Below are 23368 nucleotides of genomic sequence, written 5' to 3'. Positions count from 1 at the left end.
ACCTTGTTATCTCAGATTCTCCAGCATCTGCAGTTCCTACTATCTCTGAAACATTCTTGTATGACTGGGCTGTTTAAACGGGTACATTTCTTCTGACATCATTGACAATAACTCAAGAGTCTCTGCTGTTTACGACAGGAGCCATGTTTTATGTAACAGTATCAGTGCTAAACAGGGGAATGTTTATATCCAGGAGCCCTTGTGTTAAGACCTTTCAGGATCTTTGAATTTTGCAGAATACAAGGTGGTTATTCAGTGTTTGTGTGGTTTTTTTGTGATTGTTAGAATATAGATGACAGTAGCCTTCCCTCAGCACTGCACCAGACTGTCAAGCTGTGATTATATACTTGGATCTGAGAGTGGGGTTTAAACCTACAACCTTCTGGCTCGGGTAGAGTCTCAGTTGTACTGAGATGGTGCAGTGTTTATCCTGGCCCAGCTCTTTCATGCCACACAATGTAACTCACCAGTGGCTTTCTCAAGTGTTAAATTACACCCTCTGGGAAAATGCTGTCATTTGTGGCTGTGGTTCAGCTGTCTGGGCCCTGAGCTCTGTGGGAGCCTCCCTATGTCTCCCCAACCCTCTCCTTCTACAAGATACTCCCTTTAAAATTTACCTCCTCGCCCAAGCTCTCAGTTAATCGTCGGGATATCTTGTGATGCACATTCCATTTCCATCAGTCCTGTGAAGCACCTAGTGAGATTGCGCCCCATCAAAGCTGCTGTCAACAGTTTGTGGAAGCTGCTGTCAAATGCAGACTAAACACAGTTCCTGGGGGATGTTGTCTTTTTAAAACAGAAAACATTTAAAGTTACTGTTTGTTTTGCATAAGACACAGTGCAGAGGCACAGGGTGTTGTAGTTGTGCTGGGGAATGGCTCTTGGGTAAGAGGTTGGTTAGCCTGAGGCTGTTTGTGTTTTGGTGCCAGTTTAATGGGTGTTTTCACCAACAATGTCTGCCCTGACCAAAACCATTTTAATTCCCCTCTTGTGTTGCAGTGTGCCGTGGATTTGCTGTCTTGGAGGATGGGGCATTGGCACACAACCTTCAGGAGCAAGAGAGTAAGTAGACACTGCTCTATTGGTTCAGTTGAACACCTGAGTCTGAGTAGCGCCTAGTTCAGTTACACAGGCGGGCAAATTGTTTGCATCCAATCGCTCCTTTGGCTGTCTTTTCAAGGGCAGTGGGGTCAGGGCAAGGCCAAGCTGCGGCATTGACGTACTCAGTGATGACTTCTAACCTCAACCAAAATGGGGGCTTCTGCCCCAGTCGAGGGGGAGCTCTGAGGGAGCTGGGCTTCAGGTTGCACTCAGTCCCCTTGGGCTCAGACCCATCACTGAACTGGCAGAGATATAGACTCAGAAATTCATTCTTGTTCTGCTCACAGAGTTTTAATGTTCATGGAGAAGGTTTCAAACAGTGATGAAATTGAGGGGTGTGTTAGGAAGGAGGGTATTTGAGGGCGAAGGGGAAGAGGGCAGAAGGGTGATCGCAGATGCCAGGGAGAGAATTCCAGAATATAGCTAAAAGCTGATATCTTTTGGAGGAGCTGTGGGGTGGGGAGTCTGGAGCTGGGGTTGGGGATGGATTAACTGCCAGGCTTGAGCAATAGAAGTGAGCCAGGGATTGGGAATCTGCAGGGCAGAAGGATGAGGTGTGGCCAGGGAGGGATTCATTAAAGGAGCAGGCAAGTGGGTGGGCGGGGGGGAAATGTGTGACTGAGGGCATGAGGTGAACTAGCCTTATCTCAGTGAAATACTCTGTAACCCTGGGCAAAGCAGGAATATGGAACCAGTAGCCTGCTGAGAATCTGGGTCTGTGGGCACAGAAAAAGCAGAGTTTCTCGCAGTCGGCTTCTTTTGGTCTGGGGTTAAGGTTAAAGCAAAGTTACTGTGTGTAAAATGATGGGCAGAGTTGTATGTTGCTAACAGACGATGTCCTGTGATGGTGCTCCCTAGTTGAACAGCACTACGCTTCAAACATTGAGAAGAACAAGTTGGTCCGGCAGGATGTTTGTGTGGCCAAAAAGCTACAGGACGAAGAGGAATTGGAAGCCAAACATTACAGCCGGGAGCACCAGCAACAGATGTACGTAAATTGGGGCAGGAGTGTGGGGGCCACTGAGTTTGAGGGTTGGACCAGGACAAAACGATGGGTGAAGGAGCAAAACTGGAGGATGGAGATGTGTGGAGGGCACATTAGGAAGTGAATGGCACAGAGCAGTTCAATGATAGGAGAGAGAAAGGTGGGGAGACTGGAGAAGAAGGCAGTGAGGATCCGAGGGGCAACTATCAAACTAAAATGTGTGGAAATCAAGTTCAGGTGGCTTTTTGCTTAAGAGAAAAATATGTGAAAAGATTTAATGAGGTCAGTATTAGGAACACAATGATCTCTCTTTAAGTCGTGGTTTTAACTGAGTCACTGGGCCTGTTTCCCAACCAAGGCCAACATAACCCTCCCACAGCTGATGATCAACTTTCGAGTGCTACGCCCTTTGGAGCCAAAACCGTGCCCTGTTCCCTCCCACAGGATCCAAGCGGTCTCTCCGTCTCACAGTTCCCCCCATCTCTGCCAAAAGGGGCCACCATTTCTTCTCCTCTGATCCAAGCAATGTCCAGACTTGACAGCTTATGCCATTACAGTGGAGCTACCACACCCACCTTCACCCGCCCAGGGCTCCTGCCTGTACATGGCCAGTGCCTGGCAGGTGTCTCTGCGTCATGGGTTCGCCACTCTCTGCAGTCAAGGTGGATGCACAGTCTGCTGCTTAAGCCCACCAGGCCCAGGATGGGATAGGCCCAGTCTGGCTCACTCCTGCTGAGCTAGCCCAGGCTCAAAGCTGGGTCTGCTCCCCACTCCGAGAGCCTGACTGGCCAAGGCTGTGACAAGTCAGGTGGCAGGTTAGTTAATCTGCTCCAGGACTCCTCCACACAGACTGGATTGTCCCTTTGGGCCTGCTCCTTTGTCAAATTCTCAAGGCTTTGGGCCTACCGTAACTGGAGTGTGTCTGGTACAAAGTGTGTGTACCAACAGCAGACAGAGCCTGTGGGTGGATATCTCAATTAGGGAGCAGCTTAAATTGGAGATGAGCTTACACATGTCACATACGCGAGCAGTGAAAGTGGGTGTGATCTATTTCCCCCAACTTTAGTATTAACTGACGTCACTGGAGAGACAATGGAGTAGAGCCAATGGGCTAGGAACCCAGAGGCCAAGGCCAATGCTACAGGTTCAGAGGTCACCACAGCTGGCAGAATTTGGAAGTCATTAATAAATCTGGAATATGAAGCTAGTATTCAGTAAAACTGACCATGACGACCAATCCTGAATTGTCATAAAAGCCCATTTTGGTTCACTAACTGGCCGTCCTTAACTATATGACTCCAGCAATGTGGTTCACTCTGAAACGGCCAAGTGAGCCATAACACAGTTCCAAGGGATGAGTGATGCCTCCATCCCATGCTAAAGAATAAAGAGAAACTTGGTGCAAGCTGGAAGTAGTTTCCATGTCATCTGCCTACAGATAGACCTGAGTCTGTTGCTGCTATTGCTGCTCCATTCACCAGACCTCTCATTCCTTCCAAACTCCGAATATTCTGCCTTTGCTTAGCCTTCCTGCCCCCAGCATCACCTTTGCTGTTAAGATCAAAACCCCTGGCAGCTTGTTCCACACAATCTACTGACCAGTTCCTCTTTAAATTCAGCAGACTGTTTTTGTATCATATTAATCTCCAGCAGTGGATAGTACTCACCCCTCAGTCAGAAGGTGATGGCTTCAGGCCCCACCCTGAGACTTGAGTCATTGTCCAGGCTGATCTCCTCAGTGCAATACAGAGGGGGTGCTGCACTGCTGGAGGTGCTGCTTTCAAGACGAGACTTTAGATCAAGGCACCATCTACTCCATCCCATGGCACTGCAAGATCCCATGATAAATTTCTGCTCATTATCGTGTTGCTGATGGTGAGACCTTGCTCTGTATAAATTAGCTGACTCCTTTCTTTCATTACAACGTGAACCAGGCTTTACAAATATTTAATTGGCTGGAAAGCACATTGGGCCCTGCCAAAGATGTGAAAGGTGCAATTTAAATGCAAGTCTTTCTGTTGTGAGCTAATGGCATTGTTTGTGTCCAGTGAGGAGCTTGATTCACAGTACGCCAAAGTTGTGCAAGAGGAGATTGAGAAGCATGTGGCAGAAAGTCTACAGCGAGAGGAGCAGGACAAGGTAGGTGTCATCTTTGGAATATGATGAATGTTTCCAGTTTGCGGTGCACTGGGCCTGAAACCTGTTACTCAGCTGGAACTCCCAGCTGGTGGTGGTCTGGTTTTTGAAATGTTGGTGTCTATCCAGGAGGATCTGTTTTATCCCTCTCTATTCCCAACCACCCCTCCTTTTTAGTGCAAATTTTAATGCTCTTCCCTTTCTAAAGTTGCTGACTCTTCCTGACACTCTATTCCATAAGCATCAAAACCCCTTTCCCCTCAGTACAGTTATAGAGGCCAACAACACGGAAACTGGCCTTTCGGCCCGACTTGCCCGTGCTGCCCAATTTTCACAATGTAAACTAGTTCCATTTGCCTGCCGGTAGCTGGTCTTTATGGTTAGGTCCAGGTAGAGTCTGCAGGCTGTTCAAACAGTGATGTGTGCATGACTCCAATTGTTAGCCTAATCATCCCTCCAACATCCATGTGTGGACACTTTCACCTGGAGTTACTGAACAGTTATGGACTGGGCACCCAGCTGTCTGGGCCTTGAGCTCAGTGCCACACGAGGGCCTGTTAAATTTTGGGCACATTGCTAATTCCTCACCTCCCACCCACCCTGTTATAATCCATGGCAAATCATGGCAACAAGTTTGAAGGAACGTGGTGAGTGCAAATCTGCTTCTTTAGGCCGATTCCCTTCGGGTGGTAACAAATTAAACAATCAAACATGTCTCCTTACATCATAAACTGACCCATATCAGCCCTAACCAGTCTAGACATGACTGCAATCCCATAAAACTGGGATGAGCAATGTACAATGTAGTCACCTGTTCTTAAAGTTAAGTTATTCACGGATCAACAGCCCAGTGGCTGCATGGAGTTTCCAAAACCTAATGTGTCTCTGTGTCTCTCTCGCATTTGCAGCCCCCCGCCATGTCCGGCATTGGCTTAAATCCTGTCTGGTTTCATCTGTGAGTGACAAACTGACTGCACTGAAATCTAACTCCCCAAGCACACTCCCTCTCTCTCACACACTGGATCCCACCAGATACACCCGTGCTGTTTATTCAGGCCAGTATCGGGCAGTTTGGAACGGGGAAGGAGAACTAAAGCAGACTGATGTTTACAGCTGTCAGACAGACTAGGCTGAGCAGTGTTTAATTGCAATGTGAGCTCTCAGCCACAGGCAGAAAGCTTATGTGCCGTGAGACACTGCTCCGATGAAATTTTAGACCAGTGATTTGGATTTGTTAAATTATGGATGAAGTTCTGTTCTGTTTTACAGCGAGAGGGCAGTTTCCCTTGAGAGCTCAGCAGTGCGATTAGTACAGCACACCTTCAGCACTGTTTCTGCTGCAGCTCCTTTGCTAACTTCTGGATGAGTTGAGAGAGACTTGTATTTCTTCCAATCTGTCTGTGAATGAAGGTGTCAAAATTCAGGGTTTTCCCCTGATTTTGTTAGCTCGGTTGTCGAGCTGGCTGATACAGAATTAAACTCTGCCCAGGTTCAATCCCTGGACTGGTCGGGTGTTTTATGGAGGTTCTGCCTCTGTGCCTTGCTGGGGGAGTGTGCTCCATGAGTTTTCTAACCAACTGTCTGTCTCTCCAGTGGATAAAATTGTAAACTAATTACCTGCCTCTTGATGTCTGTGCACCTACAGTGGGTGTGTCAATGTAAGTGTGATTGGTTTACTGTATATGCTCATGTAAATGATGGGGACTGTTCAGCAACATTGTACGTACAGAATCGGTGGGGAATCCAGTCCCTGAAGCACAGCTCCTTCCTATTTCTGCTTCCCAAGCAGCTCATTTGAAAGTGGGGGCTTGAAATGAGAACCATCGCCTTGTTCATTAGTGGGAAACTCAATGACATAGTGTGGGGGACAACATGAGAGAGTGGGCGAAGGATAAACTGAGTTTCATATTCAGTGGAAGTAGAGACAGAATGTATAATTGTAAAATGAGATTGAATTACATCCAGACTCTGATTGAATTACCCACTGTTCTCGAATCCCAGATTGCCTGTAGAGTATTTTGTCCTCCCATCGTTGGGAGACAGACAAACATTTTAAAAGGATGCTTGCCACATCCAGAAGCAGTGACTGAAATAGTCAGGTTGTAAAGGAGGGTCTCTCTACCTGCACTGGAAGTGGTTGTCTCATGTATTCCACTTTAATGACATTAAGCAGTGATTCTAGGTGCCCATCCCCCGCCCCCAAGCTGTTGTTGTCTTCTCTCTGCCTACGTTTATTTTCACTAGAAATGTTTCTGAACTTCTCCTTGGGAAGTGGCTTTCTTCTGTTTATAGCCAAAACCGGTTCAGCAGATTAATTCCAGCTCGAAAAGAAGGCTGCTTTTGATTTTGTTTAATTTTACTGAGTCTGCCCATTAAAGCCACCCGTGGCTGGTTTCTTCTGAGCTGTTGCCCTCCTACAGTTCCCAGCCTGTGCTCAGCCTTTCTGAGTCAGTACCTGGGGAAAGGGGCCAACCGGTCTGACAAACGACAAAGTGTTTCCACTTGTGGGCGAGTCCAGAACAAGGGCCATAAATACAAGTTGGGCACTAAACAGATCAAATAAAGAATTAACGAGCTGTTCATTCCCACGTTTGCAGCACTCGCTGAGTGAGAAGGTTGTGGACTTCAGGCTGACACTGAGAGAAGATGAGATAAACACAAAGTGCTGGAGAAACTCAGCAGGTCTGGCAACGTCTGTGGAGAGAAACAGTTAATGTTTTGGATCCAATATGACTCCTCTCCAGAAATGTCATCTTGAGAAGGGGAGTGGTGTTGGAATTGAAACTTTAACTCTGTCTCTCACTCCACCTGCTGAGTTTCTCCAGCATTCTCGGTGTTTGTTTCAGATTTCCAGCGTCTGTAGTATTTTACTTTTCCTGAAAGAAAGTTCCCCATGAGAGTGCTGCATTCCCTTTATAATGCACTGGGAATGTGAGCCACATTGATGTATGTGCTCGGGTTGGGGAGTGCAGCTTGAACCTTCTGACCCTGAGTGGGGACTACCGCTCGCTGAGCCAATGCAGAAGGATTCTAATTCCGAGCTACTGTTCCGAGTGCCCCCCCACCCCCACCCCCACCCCCACCCCCACCCCCACCCCTCAGGGTCCATTCCTGGATGTGAACTGCAACAACGTCACTCAGCTACTTGTTCATGTGGGGCATCGTAACCCGGTGGATGGGGAAAGTGTTGGGTCGGGGGTGTGGGGGTCACGGCAGGTGGTGGGGGTTGGGGTGGGGGGTCCGGATGGCGGTGGTGGGGAGGGAGGGGATCTGGTGGGGTTCTCGGGTTGGGGGAGAGGTGTTGGAGTGTGTCGGGACTTGGGATGTGTGGGTGGAGGGGGCTGTTTTGCCGGTCAGGTGGACTGTGTACTGATCTGTCTGGGGGTGAGGGATTGAACCTTCTGCTGCAGGTCTCATTTAAAACTCTAGACTCGATCCCTGCGATGATGCTGGTATTCCAAATACATACGAATATGCGGGAGACTAGATGGATATACGACTCATCGTCCCGGCAGTATAGCGTCACACCATCAAACGGGCCATTTCATCAGGACTTAATCTATCGGTGCTGATACTGTGACACATCAGTGCAGCTCCTGGATTTCATCACTGAATCCATCATGTCCTCCTCATGTTGGCTGATCTCCTTATTAATATGTGAGATTGTCACTGGCAGCAATCTGCCCTTATCCTTCTAGGGGAATCAATCAAGTCCTGACCCTGTACGGGCCTCTCTCTCTTTTCCCTACACAATACTTTCCCACTTGCCTCCTCCCCCCAAACACCGTCACTCCAGGCCCACCGTCCTTTTCCCCTTCTGAAGATGCTGACCCTCACTGTGGCTGCTTGGCTACTTTCCCAGTACCTGTCCATACAGAGCCAGAAAGCTGCTTAGCTGGGGAGTGCTTCACACGCCAGCTTGTTTCTAATCTCCCTTGATGTCTACATTCGGGAACGTTGATCAGGAGCAGCTGGCTGTTTGGCTGCACAGAGAGTGAGGGAGAGAACCCAAAGTCTCTTGGCTCCACGCTGCACAGTCAGCGACTGTGTTTGAAAAGGCTGGTCGTTCTATTTTAATATCGGAGTGTAGGTGTCGGAGGAAATACAGAAAGGAGCTTGGCATGTCCAATTTATTCAGAAACCCAATAAAATGTGTATTGTTTTGAGTGAAAGTGATTTAAGATGTGGAGGATGGAGTCATGGTAATGGTTTGAACCTGTTTGAGCTTTCATTCTGAACTGCTGACTGTTTCTAATTGTAGAACAGCTGTAAAACAAAACACACCGATCTTCACTTTAAACAACATGCCTCAGCATGCGACTTGTTTCCAACAGGCCAAGCGTTCGCTACCATTAACTGTTTAAAAATCAGTGTGAAATGATGGAGCACAGGGAAGGTGATATCAGTACAGGCTGCAGACGGCATTTAGTTTCCAACTAATCTCCTTCACTTTTGTTACTTCTAGACTTGACTATTCTAACATTTTCCTGGCCAACCTCCCGTTTTCCAATCTCTATGAACTTGAGCTCATCCACAAGTTAACTCACAACAAGTCCCATTCGTACACCATTCCTGTGCTCAATCATCTACAGTGACTCTGACAAAGCCTCAATTTTTAACATTCGCCACCTTGCGCTTAAATCTCTCCCTAGTCTCGTCCTTCTGTAAACTCCCAGCCTCTGCACTCCTCCCATTCTGTCCCCAGTTTTATTCACTCCACCATTGGCAGATCCTGTCTTCACCTGTCAAAATGCCTTCACTCTGGAATCCCTCCTTAAACTTCTTCACCTCTCTATCCCCTCTCACCTCTATTAAGATGCTCTTTAAATAAACCCCATCTGGACTAATAGCTCTGTTTACCTTAGTGGCAGTTATTGTTTGACATTCGTGTGAAGAGCTTTAGGACATTTTACTGAGTCAAAGGTGCTATATAAATGGAAGTGTTAACATATGTCTCAGAAAAGAGTGCCCTTAAAATACATTTGCATAGCGAAGACTGTTCTCTTGGACATAAGCTTCCCCTGAATTCTGTTGGCTCTCCATGTATTTTAACCATTATCTGAACTCTTAGGATTATTAAATGATGTTGGCCATAAAGAGGCCATTCAGCCAGCGTGTCGATATTGACTGTCCAATTGGTCCCACGGCCCTCCAAGCTTCTCCTTTTGGAAGGTTTGTGTGACTGCCTCTGCCTCTGCCTCTGAATTTTGCCACACACAGTTTTCCAGATTGTGACAACTTGTTGTGTAAAATGAATCTCCCTTCTGATTCTTCTGCCAATTACCTTAACTGTTCTGACTTGAGGATGTAGCTCTGAGCTCCTCATTCCTCAGCGGTCTCTTTGAAGGTGTGAAACCCACTGTGAAGGTTTTAAGAGTTGAATTTACCATGGGCGTACTGGCAGGAGGTCACATTGCAGTGTCCAATCAAGCTGCTGGAAGCTGGCCAGATGCTGGAGCAGATGTTTATGTCAGGAAGGCTCCTGCCTCTAAGCAGGGACCCTGAAGCCAAGCAAACCCCTGCTGTCCGCCTGACAAATAATCTGTACCATGTAAACATTCCAAACACATGATGGTTACCACTTGAGTTAACCCTTAAACGACCAATAGTAGGACTGGTTAGACCACTGGTTAGTGCAATGAGTAACTAATGTATCCGCTTAGATGCCGGGTTAGTGGAATGAGCACTTTGATTTGATTTATCATTTGGTTTGATTTATTATTGTCACATGTACCTAGGTACAGTGAAAAGTTTTGTGTGCAGTACAGGCAGATCATACCATACAAAGTGAATATTGGGTTAGGTGTCCGGTTGGTAGAATAATGAATTAGTGTATCTAATTAGGTGATTAGTTAGCGTAATAATTAACTAGTATATCAGGTTAGATCCCAGGCGAGTGGAATTAGACAACAGGGAGATAGCAGTGTGATTAGCTGTTGACACACGATGTAGAGAATTGTACAACGAGTTCTGCATCCCATAATTATTTGTGACTGGAGCCACTGCTGTCTTGACCAGCAACTGTTCATTAACCAGAAATATCTGAATTCTCAAACTGGGTTCAGGGGTACCTGCTGTTCATGCCTGTACCTTGGCTGCCTGATATAAATTAGGAAGGTGAGTGTTTGAAGGACGTGATGCCTCCGATAGCACAATACTTTGCTGATCTTCATGCTCTGCTCTCGGAGAGATACTGAATGAGAAGCAGTGGACTAGGGACTAATCCCGACAAGGAGGAGTTAGTCACATTCTAGAGAGGAGAAACAGGATCTTGTGGTGGGAGAGACAAAAAAAATTGCAGATGCTGGAATCCAAGGTAGATAAGCAGGAGGCTGGAAGAACACAGACCAGGCAGCATCTAGAGGAAAGGAGCAGTCAATGTTTCGGGTATTACCCCTCCGCAGGACTGAAATCCTGAAGAAGGGTGATGCGTGAAACATTGACTGCTTCTTTCCTGCAGATGCTGCCAGGATCTTGTGATGGCTGTGGAGTTTCAGCACCCCCGTGTGGTAGAAAACCTAATTACAGAAGTGAAATTAAAAGGGAAGTTTTATGGCCCATTCATGAAAATATCCGCTGTGCCCTGAAAGAATATATTTTTAAAGCTGGAACGGTCCAGAATTTTTGAGACATTCTTTAACACATTGTGTGGTGTAGTCAGATCCGGTCTATGCTTCTGCAGTTCCTTGCAGTAATCCAGTGCCTGGTCAGAGAATATTTTCTGTTACTCCCCTTAGTTTCAATCCCTCTCCAGAGATGTGACCAAAATCCATGCTCGGACTCCCAGTGCTGATGGAGCGCAACACCATCATGATCGAGCTGCTAACTGAGGCCCTCTGGTGGCTAGAAAAGATTCCACTGCGCTATTGGTCGGGGGGTGGGGGGGAGGAGAAGGTGGGAGGCTTCTCTGTGATGTCCTGATCAATATTTAGCCATTTTTAACCAATGTCCCTAAAACAGAATATCTGGTCATCGTCACATTGCTCCTTGTGAGAGCTTCCTGAGTGAACATTGGCAGCTGTTGTTCCCATATTTTGAAAGTACTTAGTTGGCTTTGGGATGCATGAGGTTGTGGATGGTGCTATAGAAATGCCAGTCTTTTTCTTGCCTTTCTCTTTTATTCTTTTGCTTTAACTCCCAAAATCTTCCTGCTGTCCTTGCTCCTTCACTTCCTTCATTCTCTCTATGTCTGCTCCTCACAACCTCTCTCCATCTCTTTCTGTTTCTCCTCCAACACAAACTGATTTATTTTCTCCTTCGTTTTCTCTCTCCAAGGAAGCTGGAGATGTCTCCAAGCAACTGACCTGATCCTCTATCTGCCCAGGGGCTGTGCTTTGTCGCTGGGCTATACTGAGGCTGACGGCAGTTTCTGTTGGTAACTGAGCGCTCTCTCTCTCTGGCCTGTGGATTGAGAAGAGCAATTCAGCCTCTGTTTCCTGGTCCTCTCTAACATACCTCTGTCAGCACGGGTTCAGCTGTGAGGCCCCTCACAGTCGAATATCGCACCGGTCACCACTTTTGAGGCTCTTACCAGAGGAAGGCTGTGTCAGCCGAAAGTCCAGGGGTGAGCCAACTGTCTGCTTTAACTTAACTTTAATTGCACTTAATTTATCCCGGCACAGCGATATTTACCATCCAAGTTCTCGCTGGGTCTATTTCACCACAGGAGGGAGAGTATTGTGTCCAAGTCCTCACTTCCCAGTGTTTTCCAACCGGGATCATTGTCAAGAGATGAAAAGCAAGAGGTTTCAGCTTCTTTTCCTTCTTCCACCTAGACCCAGGTGATGAAGCTAATTATTACACCCATTGAGACCAAGAATAACCTATTTCACACAGACTGAGGATCAGTCTTGGACATTCATGTTTCATGAAGCTCTTCCCAGACTATCTCTGCACTAATCTGCCTTTCAAGCCCCCACTAGTCTCTTGTGGTGTTAGAGCTGCCTTCTCCCTTTTCTGATCACAGAGGATGTCTCTTCTGAACAGCTGTTGGTCAAATTCAGATTATGATCAAGGATGGCTCATTAGCTGTGAATATTCATCACTTTCTGTTGGTGCTACGGAGCTACTTGTGGAATATTGAGTCAAAACACAAACACTAACATTTGCCATTTACTCTTATAGCTTGGAATCCAGCAGTTTCAGTGTCACGATTGGGTTAGAGGTCAGAACCTTTGCCCCTTCCTGATGTAATGGGCACTGAGGCCAAATGTAACATCCCCAGCTCAGATCAGACATATCCACACAGACTGATCAGCAACAGCTTGCATTTTTGTACCTACTTTAACACAAGAAATCATCCTAGGGAGCCACACAGGACTGTTAGCAAAACGTTTGGAGATTTTAACACTGAAAACTTGATTAACGAGTTTTAAGGAGAGGAGAATCCAGAGCTTTTCTGAAGAAAGCAACAATGATCAACTGCATTTACATAGCAACGACAATGTAGTGAAATGTCCCAAGGTGTTTCAAAGGAGTGATTCACCAAACAATTGATGCCAGGTCACAGGAGGAGGAGAGGTTAGGACGGGCACCCACAGGAGGTTGATCAAAGCGGGTGGGTTTAAATGAATCTCTTTAAAGAAGGAGGAGAAAGGCAGAAGGACTTGGGGAATTCCAGAGCTTACTGCACGAGCAGGAGGCACCGCTGCCAATGGCTGAGGGATGGAAATTGGGGATGTGCAAGATGCCAGAACTGGAGGACAGGAGATCTGGTGGAGGATTATAGGGCTGGAGGAAGTTACAGAATTCTGGAGGGGCAATGAGGGCAACTTCTTAATTCCTATGATTTCCCCTGCGCAACCTGAAAACTGTAGCTATCAGGGAGGGAGAGGACGATATCTATATATATTTGAAACAAGTAATCTATTTCCTGGGGGCTTGCTAAGCTTTTGGTAAACAGTGGTGCTGATCTGAAGTGCAGTGCCTCAGTCCTCGCTCTGATGTAAAGCCCCTGAGTGTGGGATACACTTGTCCACTGTAATCTCGTCTCCTAGTTTTGGTTTGACTCTGATTAACATTGAGCAGTCTGATTTTTACCAGTTTCTAATCTTCGCTTTCCGGAACAGGATATGGTCAGTGTTTAATTTCCTGTCAAAACACTCGAGAGAATTGCCGGTAAAATTCCCCACCAACTCTGGCTTTGTTGCGACCACCTACCATTGTGATCAGTCAATCAGTCTTGTTCTCATTCCCCTCCTACAGACAGAATTGGTTTAAAATCACAGCATTGTTATAGTACAGAAGGAGGCCGTTCAGCCCACTGTGTCCAAGCTACTGTTTAATGACTGTGTTCCTATCTCAATAATACTGAATGCTTTCATCATTTCTGGTTGTTTAAGCTCTTCCTTCCTCTCCTGAACGTGCTGCTGACTCTCCCTGGGGGTCAGATTAACCTGGTTCTGTGCATTCACGATGTCCCAGACTGAATACATGGCTGGCGTGTGCACCGGGAGGTTTTTGGTTTCCTTCTCTTTGATCTCCTTTCCTCTACTTTGGGTCAATGCACAATTTATTTCTTTTTCACTCAGAGATTATGTCATGTCATAATTGCAGGGTGTTCCTGTTTCTGGTTTTGAAAGCTCAAGGGGATGTGAAGTGAAGGTTTTCCTCTGACTAATCTTCTACCACATTGGAATTGTAGGAGGTGGCCAGGAGATTACAGCAGGAGGAAGAGCTGAGGGACCAAAGGAGGCTGGTGCTGGAGGCAGAGATCTATGCAGCTGGAGAGGAGATGCACAAGCCAACAGGTAAAGGATACTGCCCAAGCCGGAGAGAGGAGGGGGACCATCCCAATAGTGCACTGTCAGGATAGGCCCAAATGCCAGAGAAATCACCTTGAAAAATCAAACCTGTCTGAAATGCAGCAGGAGCTTTATCAAACAGGACTGAGGTATCACGGGGGGTAATTTCAATCTCACCAGTTTGAGAGGGGCATTTTCCCAGGCTGCAGTTTCCTCCCGTTACTGCCCATTGATGACCCGTTGGTCCAGCTATCCCTCCGTCTTGCTGTAGGAACTTTGATCTTCAAGCTCTCAGGCTGTGAATCCATGACCTTGCCTCTTGGCAAGTCTGTCCTTCCCACTAAGCCTCCATTGGTGGACAGGGAAAGGGCTAGTATTTGAAATGTGGCGTAGGAGACCCTTTCCCACTCTATTGATTAAATGTTACAGTCCAGGAGGAAGCCATTCAGCCCATCGTGGCTGAGCTGACTTTCCCAGAGCCTCTTAGTCACTTGGTCCCAATCTCCTGCCCCTTCCTTACGTTCTGTTCAGTTTTTTTTTATTTTAAAAGCTATTAACAATTCTGGTTCCACTATAATTGATATGCAGTGTTCCTTGTCCCACTGAAACTTACCTTTTTTTGTGATCTTCAAGATTCTGATATTTGCGTACCTAACCGTGAAATCAATGTTTCCGAAATTATCTTCTGAAAATATCTCAAAATTTGATCGGATCTCCTTCACTGAAGTAATTGGTGCGGATAAGCTCTCAGCTTTTTCAGCGCTGGTTTATTATAAAGGGACTGTAATTGACCAGATATGAGTTTAAAAATGAATGATTTTGAAGCTGAAGGTCAGACCTAGGTGTTTCCAGACAGTGCTTTACATAATGGACACTGTGCTGGCTGTACCGAGGTGGAGAGACTGACACAATGGGTGATGTAGGTTCCAGTGTCATTAGGCACTGTAACACCTCCGACTTACTGGGTGAAGACTAGAGAAAGGCAACCACTATTCCTGCCCTGATTGCTTTCCAATAGTTTATTATTCCCCCTTCACCCCAGCAGCTGGTGTATGAAGATGAGACAGTCAGATCGGGATAGAGTCGTAAAGCACAGAAACAGACTCTTCAGTCTAACCAGTCTGTGCCGACCATAATCCCAAACTAAACTAGTCCCATCTGCCTGTGCTTGGCCCATATACCTCCAAACCTTTCCTATTCATAAACTTACCCAAATATCTTTTAAACATTGTAACTGTACCTGCATCCTCCACTTTCTCTGGCACTTCATTCCCCACTCAAACCACCCTCTGTGTTTCTAAAAAAAAATAAAGTTGCCCCTCATGTTTTTTTTCAAATCTTTCTCCTCTCACCACCTTTTAAAAATATGCCCCCTTGTTTTGAAATCCCCACCCTAGGGAAAAGACCCATGTCGTTGACCTTCTGTATGCCCCTCATGATTTTATAAACTCCTGTAAGGTCACCCCTTTCAGTCCTATGCTCCAGGTTAAAAAAAAAGTCCCAGCCTTTCCAGTCTATTTTTATATATCAAACTCTCCAGTCCAGTCCCAGCAATATCCTGGTAAATCTTTTTGGAACATTCTCCAATTTAATAATAAGCTTCATGTAGCGGGGCGACCAGAACTGCATACAGTACTCCAGAAGAGGCCTCACCAATGTCCTGTACAACCTCAACATGACATCCCAAGTGTTATACTCAAAGGTGTGAGCAATGAAGGCAGATGTACAAAATGCCTTCTTAACCACCCTATGTGTGATGCAAACTTCAAAGAATTGTGTACCTGAACCCCTAGGTCTCTCTGTTCTATAACACTCGACAAGGCCCTACATTTAAGTCTTGACCTTTGTTTACCTTACCAAAATGCAATACCTCGCATTTATCCAAATTAAACACCACCTGCCACTCCTCAGCCCATCGACCCAATTGATCAAGATCTCTTTGTCATCTTTGATATCCTTCTTCGCTGTTCACTGTGCCGCCAATTTTGGATCTCTAGTCCTGTGTTCTGCCACACTCACCAAGTTAGCTAGTTAAGGAGGGGAGATGGTCCATGGTTTTTGCTGCCTTTTCTTTTCCAGGGAGGAGGTTGTGGCATGGACACGAGCAGAACCCCCTGGATAGGGAGGTGGCCCAGTTGAATCTCAGTGATTCCTACGAGAGTGACCGGGAGCAGCTACAACGTGATGAAGCTCTGGCCCGCTTCTTACAGGAGGAGGAGGAAGTGAGGATGGTGCAGCTGGTAAGTGAGCTCAGCTGGAGCACTGAGGCTGAGAGACCTGGGCTCCTATCATTAAACTGCAGTCAGGCATCTGTTAGTCTTCATGTCACTAAATTTTCACTCTGACCTCCATACCTCAGTCTGCCTCCTCTAGCTCCATAACCCCCCAACTGTCCCTGCCCAGTTCTGAGCTCCTGTGCGTCCCTGATTTTCATCATGCCACCATTAGTGCCTGTAGCTTCAGCTGCCCTGGAATTCTCTTTAAACTTCTCGATCTCTCTCTTTCCTTCTTTAAGATGTTGTTTATAACATGCCCTTCGAGTCCTACAGCACAAAAACTGACCCTTTGGTCCAACCAGTCCATGCTGAATGTAACCCCAAACTGAACGAGTCGCACCTGTCTGGTCCTGGCCCATATCGCTCCAAACCTTTCCTATTCGTGTACTTATCCTAATGTCTTTTAAACGTTGTAATTATACCAACATCTACTACTTTCTCAGGAAGTTCGTTCCACACACAAATCACCCTCTGTGTAAAAAAAATTTGGCCCTCATGTCATTTTCTAAAATATTTCTTCCCTCGCCTTAAAAATGTGCCCCCTAGTCTTGAAATCCCCCATCCTAGGGAAAAGACAACTACCATTAACTTTATCTATACCTTTGACCAAGCTTTTAATCATCTGTCCTTATTTGTGGCTCGGTTTCAGATTTTAACTGCTAATATTTTGGGTAAAGTGCCCTGGAACATTCTGCCACGTTAAAGATGCTATGTAAATGCAAGTTGTTGATGAGGTCCTTCATTAACTGTGGCATCTTCACATTAGCCTGACCTAACATTGAGCTTTTATTGTAGCTCAGCTTGGAGATAGTTCATGATATTGTCATGTGAATTGGGAACTCCGTCAAAAGGAACTGTCATCCAGTTTGACTTTGTAAATGGAAATGTTTCTGGGCATGGAACTGGAGTTTAGAGAAGAACTAACTTTTTTTTGTTCTTGGACTGATGATTGGTGTTTAAATTTTGTTTTGAGATGAACTGGTTAATGTTTGACAATAGGAAGTGGGATAGGTGTGTGGGTGGGGACAGGATGGACTGAAAGTGACAAGTCTAGATGTTCAGTATTCCACCTCCCCAGACATGGAATATGACTTTGCTTTGCCAATGTTTTCCTGTTGCATGCCCCAAAACAAACAGCTTTGAGTTTGATACCAAATGTTGTGATATTTTTCCTTTTTGCCATGCTTCTCCTGTAAAGCCAGCCTTACATTGTAAATAAATCTCTTGCAGAGATCGAGGAGCCAGAGGAATCAGGAGGAGGATTTCCGTGCAGCTCAGGTGGCACAGGATGAGGTACCTTCTGGACAATGACATCACTGTTTGCATGCAGAGAGAGTGTTGAGGTTTGGTTAGGGCTCTTGCACCAGATCGTTTCCCTGGATAGAGGAGCCCACATTCACAACTCACTGGTGTTGGTGCTGTCCTGCTGTCATTACCCAGTACCTCGGTCAGTGTATGAAGCTGAGGAGGAGATTGTAGACTGTCAACCAGAGAAAACTCCCTGGATGGACCAGACACACTCCTGAGATTATGTTAGTGTAGATAGGTGGAAAATCTGGATAGGTTAGGGGTGATACCTGGGGTGGGGCCGATGACAACTGTGGCTGGTAGTGTGGGGAGGAATGGGTAATAGCTGTGGATGGTGATGGAGAGGATCACTATAGCTGTGGCTAATCGGGGAGGTAGGTGGGGGGAGGTTGTGGGTGGTACCTGTGTCATTGGGTGGGGATTGATACCCGTGCTTGTGAATGGCCACACCAAAGCTGAACAATGGGATATCTCCCAGACCCTGAATGTCAGGTTAATTTTTGTTCATTTCCACTCTGGACCCAGAATGAGCCCCAATATCTGCTGATCTAAAGATGAGAGAGAGCACTGATTGAAGCAGCTGGGCCTAGGGCAGCCTGAGGGAAACCTGGATGATATTCAGCAAAGGCTTCCACACAGGAGCTTATGTCAGGTCTCTGATTCTGGTGCTCATGGTTTCACTCTCAACTGCGGGGACCTGGGCTGGTAATCCCTTCCGATGCTCCCAGGGCAGAATCTGAGGGAGTGTCAGAGGCAGTGTGGTGGCCCAGTGGTTAGCACTGCTGCCTCACAGTGCTAGGGACCCGGGTTCGATTCCAGCCTCTGGCGACTGTCTGTGTAAAGTTTGCACGTTCTCCCCGTGTCTGCATGGGTTTCCTCCGGGTGCTCTGGTTTCCTCCCTCAGTCCAGAGATGTGCAGGTTAGGTGGGTTGGCCATGCTAAATTGTCCGTAGTGTCTGGGGATGTGTAGGTTAGGTGGATTAGCTGTGGGGGTTGCAGGGATAGGATAGGTGGGTGAGTCTGGGTGGGATGCTCTTCAATTGGTGTGGGCGTGTTGGGCCGAATGGCCTGGTTCCACATTGTAGGGATTCTGTGCCCTGTGCTTGAGATATTAAACGTCCTGGCTGTAATTGCAGATGTACATTAGAGATATAACGGCAATGTTTTGACGAAGAGCAGGCAAGTTACCCTCAATGTCTTAACCAACATTAACCTTCAATCAATGTCACAAAACATGATCTGGTCGTCATCACATTGCTGTTAGTGCAAGCTTGCTGTGTGCAAATTGGCTGCCATGTTTCCCATATTGCAATAGTAGTTACATTTTAGTTTGAAAGATGTATTTAATTGGCTATAAACCACTTGGAACATCTTGAGCTTGTGAAAGACAAATTATAAAATCATTTTTAAAAGAAAATTTATATAACTATTGCTTGAATGAATCTCCTGTCCATTTTTCTTGACTTGACAAAAGCTAAAGCCTAACTAAGACCAAGTCTACTTCTGCCAGGAAATAGCCAAGTACATTCAAAGACAAGAATTAAAAGCCCACAAACAGTCCAAGCGGCTGGAACAGAGGTTGGCGAGGAGAGAGTATTCAGGAGAAAGCAGTGAATGCTCAGACAGGCAGCAGAGACTGGTAAGGAACAGATCAATCAGGATGTGAAACATCGGTTTCTAGCACAGTTCACCCAATTGGTTTGATTTAACGGCATGATTAACTGTATAAAATATCAGTGCAATCATTGATTATGATGTAATTTGTTGGTTTGGAGTTTTGTACCAATGTTTGCCCACATGGCAAATTCCCAGTCCCAGAATGTAATCACAAAGTAAGGCCATTCAGCCCGTTGTACCAATCACTGTGCTGTCATTGTGGAGTGGTGGAGTTCCCAGCAATGCTACTAGTAACAGATTCAGACTATTAATAAAGAGGATCAGGAAACCTCTATCTGTCTGTCTCCTGGGCCATTGTGCCTGACTTCAGCTTTGTTTTCCCTTTATTTTCCAAAATGAAATTTTCTCCAGTTCCACACTGGATAGGTTAACAGTTATCTGGTACCTTGCTGATCCTTTATACATTCATCTTGGATTAACAGCAAATTTAATTTGGTTTGCTTTGTTCAGTGTGTGTCCACACTATTGCATACAGCTGTAATCAGTGAACAAACATCCCCTTATCTTCACCATTGACGAAACTCAGCAATGACTGGGAGTCAAGCCAAAGCCTTGTGTAGCTCCACGACCAGGTTAGCTGCCTGGTTGGAGGCAGAGGCAGGGGCTGTAGATTGGGCCAGCTTTAATGTTGTCTTTCCTTTTTCAGAGTCAAGCAGCCGCTACTCGACAAGAGCGATTAAACTCTGAAGGATTTCCATCTCCAAGTGGTGAGCGGACTCCTGAGAGAGGACACTCTCCCACAGAGCAGCTGCAGCGATCAAGGTACTACTCCCAGTGCTGTCACTCACCGGTACAGGGGTAGGGGGGTGGAGAATGAGGAGGTGTGTGCGTACATGCGTGCATGTCACTGTCTTGACAAGTCTAGCTCTGTCTTCAGCTGAACCAATCTCCCACCTCCTTTGAGGGGTTTTTCATGATGTTTGCATGTGTTATCAGGAGAGAGAGGCTACCTCTTACCGAAGTTATTGTGAATTAGGGGGACTGATTCTTATGTTTCCCAAATTACTCAACTCTTCCATTCACCACACCACCTCCTCCTCCTCCGCACCCTGCCCCCCCCCCCCCACCCCACCACCAACCAAACTCCTGTGACTGCCTCCCTCCCATCCCTCCAGCCCCATAAAGCACCAAGGGCAAATACAGTAGCGTCTGCTGAGGGTGGGCCTGTAATCAACAGCCTGGGAGTTAAAGCTGGGGCCAGGCATTTTCCACTGCACACTGAATAACCTCTCTGAGCTGGTGGATGAGGGTCCCTTTAACTCTCATCATTGAACGAAACAAAGAGATCAAACTCAATCTTTCCACCCCCAAAGTTAAATGAGAAACCTGCCCACCCAAATATAGACGGTGTGTCAGGGACTGTCCTAAAGCGTCAAAGTTTCCATGTGTTTGCAGACTAAGTTATCGCTGTGGGGGATGTCAAAGTGACCTTACTTCTGTGTGTTTCACTGATTATTTCATGTGTTTCTTTTGCTGCAGGGACCTAATCCCCAGAAACATAGTAGAGGAACTGGATCCGACCTTTAAAACCAAAAATCTGGAGCACTCCTCAGACCCATTTTCTGCTATTCCACCAGGTAGCACAATCATATTCATCTTCATAGGGCAGTGACTTGATTTATCACCTCCCCTGCTCTCTAAGCCTGTCAATGAGGTTGCAGCCTGTAGTTTTCCCCCGCGTACCTGTTATTCTCTGTATAATGGTGCTGCCTGCCTGTTGGTTGGTAATGCGTTACTCTCCTTCCTGCAGCCTTGCCTCAGCCCCGCGCTGTGCAACCAGATGGTTTCTATGACTACCTGGACGAATCCTCCAAGCCAGCGTTTGTTTCACCGACCAGGCGGCAGGAAGAGAAGCTGGTGAGGCAGAAATCGAAGGAAAAAAAGGAAGGTTGCAAGCAGCAGTGAGGATGGCTGGGCTGCGGAACAGCCTGAAGGTGCTGGCCCAGTCCAGGAAGCTTCTGTCTACACACATGCACACACTTACTTTTCATATTGTAGACTCCAGGTTTCCACTTGAGGCACTAGTAAGGTATTGCCCCTGTGTTCCACACCACTGTAGCTGGTGCCCCTGCATTACAAGGGCTGCAGCTATAATCTGAGTCTGGTCTGGAGCAGAAGGCAGCTGGATTATTAGCTCAGCTCTGAATTTGGTGTAAGCACACCCTTTCCTACAGTTTGTTGCAGCTTCAGTGATTGGAAGGTGGGAGAGGGGTGAACAGATGGAGGGAATGCAATCACCAGCTTCAGGTCAGAGTTGAATGACCAGCTGACTCAAAGATTATTTCACTGTTAAAACTGACGGATTGGAATGTAATGTCTTCTCTCCCATCCCCTTTTTCTGGACATCCCAAGGCATGGCCAAAGACCCTTGATCAATCAGGCACCATGTGGGTGACAAGGCTGTAGGACTGCCTGCCAAAGCTGTTTCTCACATGTTGTTAACTCTGTAAATTCTGCCTTGCTGGATGTGAGAGATGTCCGTGCCAGGGAATGACATCTACCACCTCCAGCATTGAAGTATCCTCGCTCCGGTACAGAGTGATGCTTCCTTTACTCTGACCCTAAATAAAACCTTTGTTCTCTGTTAAGTGCCCCACCCTGAGACTGTGCTGAAACCAGTGATCTCAGTGGGTGATCTGTAACTGCACTCACCAACCTACAGTCACTCTGGGGAAATCAGCCAGAGGTTTCATAACACATTGTCACCGCTGGCTGGAGTCTTTAGATTACAATGTGGACCTACATCCTGAACATTTCTGTAGCTTTAGCTTTAAATGTTTTCAATTATTTAATGGATAAAATTGAAAAATTAAAAAAAAAATAATTTTCAATCATTGCTTGGGACCATTTGCTGGGGCAGCATAGCGTGACTTTTACTCTGATCTAGCTGCTTGCTGTCCCTGCCCCAGGAGCTTTCAGGACAGTGTAGAGGAAAGTTTACTCTATATCCGATCCCGTGCGGTACCTGTTCTGGGAGTGTTTGATGGGGGCAGTGTAGAGGAAGCTTATCTCTGTAACAACCCTGTGTTGTGGAGCTTTTTGGGCAGTGCAGAGAGAGATTTGGAGAGGGGACTTTACAGTCTTCTGTGAACAGACTGTAATTTTGGGTTTTGGATTCATTACAGGATTGAGTACAAATTCCTTTTTTGGAAAAATTGGTTTAATTGTGTAAATTGGCTATTTTGTGTTGGGATTTGAGGGAATTGCACCTCCAGCAATTTAATGCTTTTCATTACTGCTGTCAAAAAAGATTCTGTCTATAGAAGCATAAGTGACGTAAAAGCTTAGAGGAAGATTCCTCGGATTAGAATGTTTTTCTGCTTGTGGTGGATGAGGCAGTAACATATTGTGATGGTCAAAGGGGCTTTGCTTCATGTGTGTTTTGTTTAGCGCCTATTCCGTCCCCAGGGAAGATGGGCAGTGATTTCCCTGGCTGCTGGGTGTCACTGCAGCACCAGTCTGGTACCACATTGGTGCAGGCAGTGTCTCAGGCTGGCTCAAGGCCCACCCTCCACCTGTCACTGAGGGAGGTCTATATCCGGGAGGAAGGGGCTATTGGAGGTTGAGGTGCAGAACAAGACAGCAGACCCCTTGCATTGTCTGCTTTTAAACTCTCTCCCTGGTGCCTGCTGTCTCAGATTTGAATGACCATTAAAGCCACAGTTTCCTGATCCACCTCTGTCCTGCTGTTGTATCCCTGCCGCATGACGAGGGCCAGTGCTGGTGTGTGCCATTACACTGTATGCCCAACCAGTGTTAATACTTAGCTGCACAGAGTCCAGCAATGCTTTTTACAAACCCCTGGGAGAAGTTAAATGAAAATCTGCCACACTTGGAATTCTCTTTTTTTTTTAAAAGTGGGAATGTCACTCTGCGATACTCCTGTCAGTTGATGCAGAAGGTTTCAAACAAAACCTAGTCCAGACGCCAGGGCTGTTAGTTATAAACAGTGTCATTTTCAGGAAATGACTTTTATAATTATACAGAATAGAAAAATGTGCTGACCAGCCAACAGCTCTGGGGTTCTGACCCTGACTATATGCAATCTGATCTTCGACAGCTGACATCTCTCTAAGCAACCCCCGCTTCAACTCCTGATGCCCTTGATCTTTCTCTCTTCCTCTTTCTCTCTCTCTGTCTCT

General features: G+C 46.4%; 1 protein-coding gene across 9 annotated transcripts in view; it reads left to right on the top strand.

Moving 5' to 3' along the window:
• LOC109913777 (coiled-coil domain-containing protein 50-like) overlaps nucleotides 1–23368 on the top strand; it is a 44656-nt gene that overhangs the window by 19632 nt on the left and 1656 nt on the right. For all 9 annotated transcript variants that reach the window (XM_048614831.1, XM_048614833.1, XM_020513325.2 and 6 more), the window contains exons 3-12: nucleotides 1000–1062; nucleotides 1960–2089; nucleotides 4135–4225; nucleotides 13866–13971; nucleotides 16045–16205; nucleotides 17472–17534; nucleotides 19060–19188; nucleotides 19873–19988; nucleotides 20706–20803; nucleotides 20977–23368. The exon at nucleotides 20977–23368 is cut by the window's right edge and continues 1656 nt beyond it. In XM_048614831.1, the coding sequence (XP_048470788.1) occupies nucleotides 1000–1062; nucleotides 1960–2089; nucleotides 4135–4225; nucleotides 13866–13971; nucleotides 16045–16205; nucleotides 17472–17534; nucleotides 19060–19188; nucleotides 19873–19988; nucleotides 20706–20803; nucleotides 20977–21131 (1112 nt within the window). In that variant the 3' untranslated portion in view covers nucleotides 21132–23368. The remainder of the gene's footprint in view (nucleotides 1–999; nucleotides 1063–1959; nucleotides 2090–4134; nucleotides 4226–13865; nucleotides 13972–16044; nucleotides 16206–17471; nucleotides 17535–19059; nucleotides 19189–19872; nucleotides 19989–20705; nucleotides 20804–20976) is intronic.

The sequence above is a fragment of the Rhincodon typus genome, chromosome 31 (genome assembly GCF_021869965.1).
Source record: "Rhincodon typus isolate 14 chromosome 31, sRhiTyp1.1, whole genome shotgun sequence".
NCBI lineage: Eukaryota > Metazoa > Chordata > Chondrichthyes > Orectolobiformes > Rhincodontidae > Rhincodon > Rhincodon typus.
Note: the sequence above shows the minus strand (reverse complement) of the source record. Positions and strands in the feature narration are given on the sequence as shown.